This window comes from Theropithecus gelada, chromosome 10 (genome assembly GCF_003255815.1).
Source record: "Theropithecus gelada isolate Dixy chromosome 10, Tgel_1.0, whole genome shotgun sequence".
Classification (NCBI taxonomy): domain Eukaryota; kingdom Metazoa; phylum Chordata; class Mammalia; order Primates; family Cercopithecidae; genus Theropithecus; species Theropithecus gelada.
Window position 1 is genome coordinate 38734969 of NC_037678.1, and position 6073 is coordinate 38741041.

General features: G+C 58.9%; 1 protein-coding gene across 1 annotated transcript; it reads left to right on the plus strand.

Moving 5' to 3' along the window:
• The first annotated feature begins 1812 nt into the window (after positions 1-1812).
• NPBWR2 (neuropeptides B and W receptor 2) lies at positions 1813-2814 on the plus strand. The gene has a single exon (XM_025400336.1). The coding sequence runs from the start codon at positions 1813-1815 to the stop codon at positions 2812-2814; it is 1002 nt and encodes a 333-aa protein (XP_025256121.1).
• The last annotated feature ends 3259 nt before the right edge of the window (positions 2815-6073 follow it).

Below are 6073 nucleotides of genomic sequence, written 5' to 3' on the forward strand. Positions count from 1 at the left end.
CACAGGACACACAGGCACATACCATGTACATGTCCTAACTGGCACCCACACACACACAGGCACACACCATGTACATGTCCTAATGCACACACACACAGGCACACACACATGTAAGTGTCCTAACTGGTGCACACACACAGGCACACATACATGTACATGTCCTAACGCACACACACAGGCACACACCATGTACATGTCCTAACGCACACACACAGGCACACACCATGTACATGTCCTAACTGGCACACACACACACATGCACACACACATGTACATGTCCTAACTGGCACACACACACAGGCACACATACATGTACATGTCCTAACGCACACACACAGGCACACACCATGTACATGTCCTAACTGGCACCCCCCCACACACACACAGGACACACAGGCACACACATGTACATGTCCTAACTGGCACCCACACACACACAGGCACATGCCATGTACGTGTCCTAACTGGCACCCACACACACACAGGACACACAGGCACATACCATGTACATGTCCTACCTGGCACCCACACACACAGGCACACACCATGTACATGTCCTAACTGGCACCCACACACACAGAGGCACATGCCATGTACGTGTCCTAACTGGCACCCACACACACACACACACACACAGGACACACAGGCACACACCATGTACATGTCCTAACTGGCACACACACACAGGCACACACTATGTACATATCCTAACTGGCACCCACCCACACACACAAGCACACACCATGTACACGCACAGTGTGGGGCACAAGATCCACCAAGACACCCATGTACGCAGATAAGGGTGCCCAAGTCCATAGTGACTCCTGGACAGAGGCACAGATGCCCTCAGTGCTCTCTGCCCGAAGACCTGGGCACACCCAGAGGCCCCTGTATGGAGTGCCTTCCTGACACACAGGCGCACACGTGCCTCAGCCGCCCACTGAGGAGTCTGCCTGGGTAAGTGAGTGCTGAGGAGACCCTGGGACAGCCGACTGCAGGCGCTACTGCAGCTCAGGGGAAGGTGGGGCCTGCCTTCCAGGCTCCACGTCAGCGAGGGGGATCCGCCTCCCTCCCTCACCAGCATCAGCACAGGCACCAGGCTGGGAACCTCACCGCCGGGGCTGAGGCAGCCAGCGGGGCAGGTCCTGAAAGTGCTGAAACCTCAGCGGGAGGTCTGTGGGCGAGGACCACACCTCCCGCTCCATCCCCGCGACGGCCTGCACTGGCCAAACCCAGGAGCACACCAAGGCTGCCAACTTCTGGACTTGAAGCACTGCACAGGTCAGTGGAGAGAAGAGTAGCTGCACCAGCAGGGTCTGCAGCATCTCTCGGGGGGGTGTGGGGAGGGGGCAGACTCCAAGACCCCTGAGGGAAGGACCTTCAGATTCAAGGGAGCCAGAGACGAGCTTGGGAGGTGTGTTTTCAAAGGGACCTCTTGAGTCTGCTTAGCCTGCGCATTTGCGGGTTGCTGGGGCAGGGGCAGATCCACGTCTCCCCTTCCCAGGGGAGAGCCAGCAGCTCTCTCTGCGGGAGAAGGGAACTGATCTGCTACAGTATCACCAGGAAGAGGCAGGAGGAGGCCCCCACACACCCCACCAGGCTCCCTCTGGCCCCATGTCCTTGACCTGGCAGAGTGGCCGTCGTCTCTGCCAGAGAACTTGGAGTGGCCGTGCTCTAACAGACATCAGATCTCCAAGTTTCTGGTTGTTTTTCTTTCCCAGAATCCAGCCCAAGGAGGCCCCCAACCAGATACCCAACTCCAAGGCATCTCCCACCTGCCCAGGGCACAGATTGTCAACGGTCCCAGCTACAATGCAGGCCGCTGGGCTCCCAGAGCCCCTTGACAGCAGGGGCTCCTTCTCTCTCCCCATGGTGGGTGCCAACATCTCTCAGGACAATGGCACCGGCCACAATGCCACCTTCTCTGAGCCGCTGCCGTTCCTCTATGTGCTCCTGCCCGCCGTGTACTCTGGGATTTGTGCCGTGGGACTGACTGGCAACACGGCCGTCATCCTTGTAATCCTGAGGGCGCCCAAGATGAAGACGGTGACCAACGTGTTCATCCTGAACCTGGCCGTCGCTGATGGGCTCTTCACACTGGTACTGCCTGTCAACATCGCAGAGCACCTGCTGCAGCACTGGCCCTTCGGGGAGCTGCTCTGCAAGCTGGTGCTGGCCATCGACCACTACAACATCTTCTCCAGCATCTACTTCCTAGCCGTGATGAGCGTGGACCGATACCTGGTGGTGCTGGCCACTGTGCGGTCCCACCACATGCCCTGGCGCACCTACCGGGGGGCAAAGGTCGTCAGCCTGTGTGTCTGGCTGGGTGTCACGGTTCTGGTTCTGCCCTTCTTCTCTTTTGCTGGCGTCTACAGCAATGAGCTGCAGGTCCCAAGCTGTGGGCTGAGCTTCCCGCGGCCCGAGCGGGTCTGGTTCAAGGCCAGCCGTGTCTACACGTTGGTCCTGGGCTTCGTGGTACCTGTGTGCACCATCTGTGTGCTCTACGCAGACCTGCTGCGCAGGCTGCGGGCCGTGCGGCTCTGCTCTGGCGCCAAGGCTCTAGGCAAGGCCAGGCGGAAGGTGACCATCCTGGTCCTCGTCGTGCTGGCCGTGTGCCTCCTCTGCTGGACGCCCTTCCACCTGACCTCTGTCGTGGCGCTGACCACAGACCTGCCCCAGACCCCACTGGTCATCAGCATGTCCTACGTCATCACCAGCCTCAGCTACGCCAACTCGTGCCTGAACCCCTTCCTCTACGCCTTTCTAGACGACAACTTCCGGAAGAATTTCCGTACCGTGTTCAGATGCTGAGGGGCCTGAGCACCCACCATCACCCCCACCACCACCCAGTTCGGGTTGTCTCTTTCAGGGGGTCCCCATCCTGTTCACATCCCAGTGCTGTCTTCTCCACACAGTGAGACACAGACCCTCAGACACTGGCCACCAGACCTACAGAGACAGCTGTGGGCATACACCTTCCATGTCTCTGCTTCCTGGACAGCCCCTGGGAGCCAGGTCCTGGCAGAAGGCCCCAACACAGCAAGCATCCTGAGTCCACTTACCCACGAGAGACAGACAGATGGACAAGCCCCTCGGAAGGCTCTGGGCCTCAGGATCCTAATGACAGTGGTCGGCAGGGAAGGGACCTGAACTATGGTCTTGACCTGGGCCAGCGCCACGTTGCACAGTCTCCCCCCAAGACAGGGTTGGGAAGTGGCAAGTGCGGGCGCCTCAGACAGCAGCAATGCTGTGTGGCTGCGAAGGCCGAGGACACCTGCACCGAATGAGACCATGGAGTCCACTCTCATGGCCTGAAACCCCAGTGACATTCCAGCAGGAGGCCCATCCCCGCCGTGCCCGCATGCCATGGCCTGTGCTCCTCTGTACCCCCCATGCTGTGGCCGATGGTCCTCTCATATTTTGCTAGAGGGTACAGGGCCCTTTTGCCAGGACCTCTGGGCCACCACAGCCTAGGGACCATCCGTCACTTGGACAGGCTGGCACCTGGAACTCTTTCTCCCTTGGTGTGGCCAGGGGCTTGTAATCAGCCAGCAGGAGCTGCTGAAACTCTGGTGGGGGCAGGGTGAGGGTGGTAATGAAGTGCAGGCAGCTGTCAGGTGGGAGGGGCCAGGGGCTGGTCCCAGGTGTGCTGTGGCCAGGCCCTGACTCTTGGCCCCATGGCTCTCAGCTGGTTCCATGCCTGGCATTCCAGCCTGGCAGTGAGGTGTGAGGGCTCGGGGTTGGTTTCAGTCCTCATGACCCAGAGCTCTGATCAATCTGTCCAGCGGGCACACAGGACCCACCATTCACCAGCCCACGAGGCATCTCACGGTGTATGCCCACCTCCACCCATCCACCAAGTACTCCAGCTCTCCAGGCCACGAGGGCCCTGCCTGTTGAGCCCCCTCAGCTCAGGCCTGCATCAGTGCCCCTCCTCCGTGCTAGCCAGCCAAACACGCCAGGGCTGTCTCCATCCACTTATCCTCCCTGACAACATTGTATTAGTTATCTGTTGCTGCATAACAAATTTCTCCAGAACTCAGCAGCTTAAAACAACTTCTTCTATTTCACAGCTTCTGTGGTTCAAGAATTAAAGTGGCTTTTTGGGTGGTTCTGGCTCAAGGTCTCTCCTGAGGTTGCAGTCAGGACGTTGGCCAAGGCCCTGGGCCTCGGAAGCCTGGGCAGGGGCTGGGGTATCTCCTTCCGAGAAGTCTCCCTCCCGTGGTTACGGGCAGGAGGCCTCTGCTCCTCACCACATGGATGCTTCAGGGGCTGAGTGTCCTCAAAACATGGCACTGGGTCCCCCAGAGCCAGCGACCCAGGGGGGAGCCAGCGACCCAGGAGGGAGCCAAGAGGACGCCTCAACACATTTGAGGCCAAGTGTCCGGAGCCACTTGCCATCCCTTCTACTACATTCTGTGTATTGGAAGCAAGTCACAGGTCCAGCTCACACTCGGGGGCTGTAGACTGTTTATTTTTCTTTCGCTTCAATATTTTTTTTAAATCGAGAAGGGGTCTCACTCTGTTGACCAGGCTGCAGTGCCGTGGTGCGGTCACGGCTCACAGCAGATTCGACTTCCTGAGCTCAGGCAATCCTCCCACATCAGCCTCTGGAGTAGCTGGGACCACATGCGTGCCCCACCATGCCAGGCAATTTTTTTTTTTTTAAAGACGAGGTCTCACTATGTTGCCCAGGCTGGTCTCAAACTCCTGGGTTCAAGTGATCCTCCTGCCTCAGCCTCCCAAAGTGCTGGGATTACAGGCATGAGCCCAGCCTGTGGACAATTTTTTTTTTTTTTTTTTTTTTTTTTTTGGAGACGGAGTCTCGCTCTGTCGCCCAGGCTGGAGTGCAGTGGCCGGATCTCAGCTCACTGCAAGCTCCGCCTCCCGGGTTCCGCCATTCTCCTGCCTCAGCCTCCCGAGTAGCTGGGACTACAGGCGCCACCACCTCGCCCGGCTAATTTTTGTATTTCTTAGTAGAGACGGGGTTTCACCGTGTTAGCCAGGATGGTCTCGCTCTCCTGACCTCGTGATCCGCCCATCTCGGCCTCCCAAAGTGCTGGGATTACAGGCTTGAGCCACCGCGCCCGGCCAACCTGTGGACAATTTTTAAGCCACCACCAACACCCACACCGCAGGAAGAACAAGCTGTCCCTGGATTTGTTTCCTGGCTACGCTGCAGTCACACCTCGCAAAGCAGCAGCCTGTTACTGTGACTGCAGCCTGTTACTGTGCCCGCGCGCTGTTACTGTGCCCGCACGCTGTTACTGTGACTGCATGCTGTTACTGTGCCCACGTGCTGTTACTGTGACTGCAGCCTGTTACTGTGCCTGCACGCTGTTACTGCGACTGCATGCTGTTACTGTGCCCGCGTGCTGTTACTGTGCCCGCACGCTGTTACTGTGCCCGCAGCCTGTTACTGTGCCCGCACGCTGTTACTGTGCCCGCACGCTGTTACTGTGCCCGCACGCTGTTACTGTGCCTGCAGCCTGTTACTGTGCCTGCACGCTGTTACTGTGCCCGCAGCCCGTTACTGTGCCCGCAGCCCGTTACTGTGCCCACACGCTGTTACTGTGCCCGCAGCCCGTTACTGTGCCCGCACGCTGTTACTGTGCCCGCACGCTGTTACTGTGCCCGCACGCTGTTACTGTGCCTGCAGCCTGTTACTGTGCCCGCACGCTGTTACTGTGCCCGCGTGCTGTTACTGTGCCCGCACGCTGTTACTGTGCCCGCACGCTGTTACTGTGCCTGCAGCCTGTTACTGTGCCTGCACGCTGTTACTGTGCCTGCAGCCTGTTACTGTGCCCGCAGCCCGTTACTGTGCCCGCAGCCCGTTACTGTGCCCGCACGCTGTTACTGTGCCCGCAGCCCGTTACTGTGCCCGCACGCTGTTACTGTGACTGCAGCCTGTTACTGTGCCTGCAGCCTGTTACTGTGCCCGCGTGCTGTTACTGTGCCCGCAGCCCGTTACTGTGCCCACAGCCCGTTACTGTGCCCGCGTGCTGTTACTGTGCCCGCAGCCTGTTACTGTGCCCGCAGCCTGTTACTGTGCCCGCAGCCCGTTACTGTG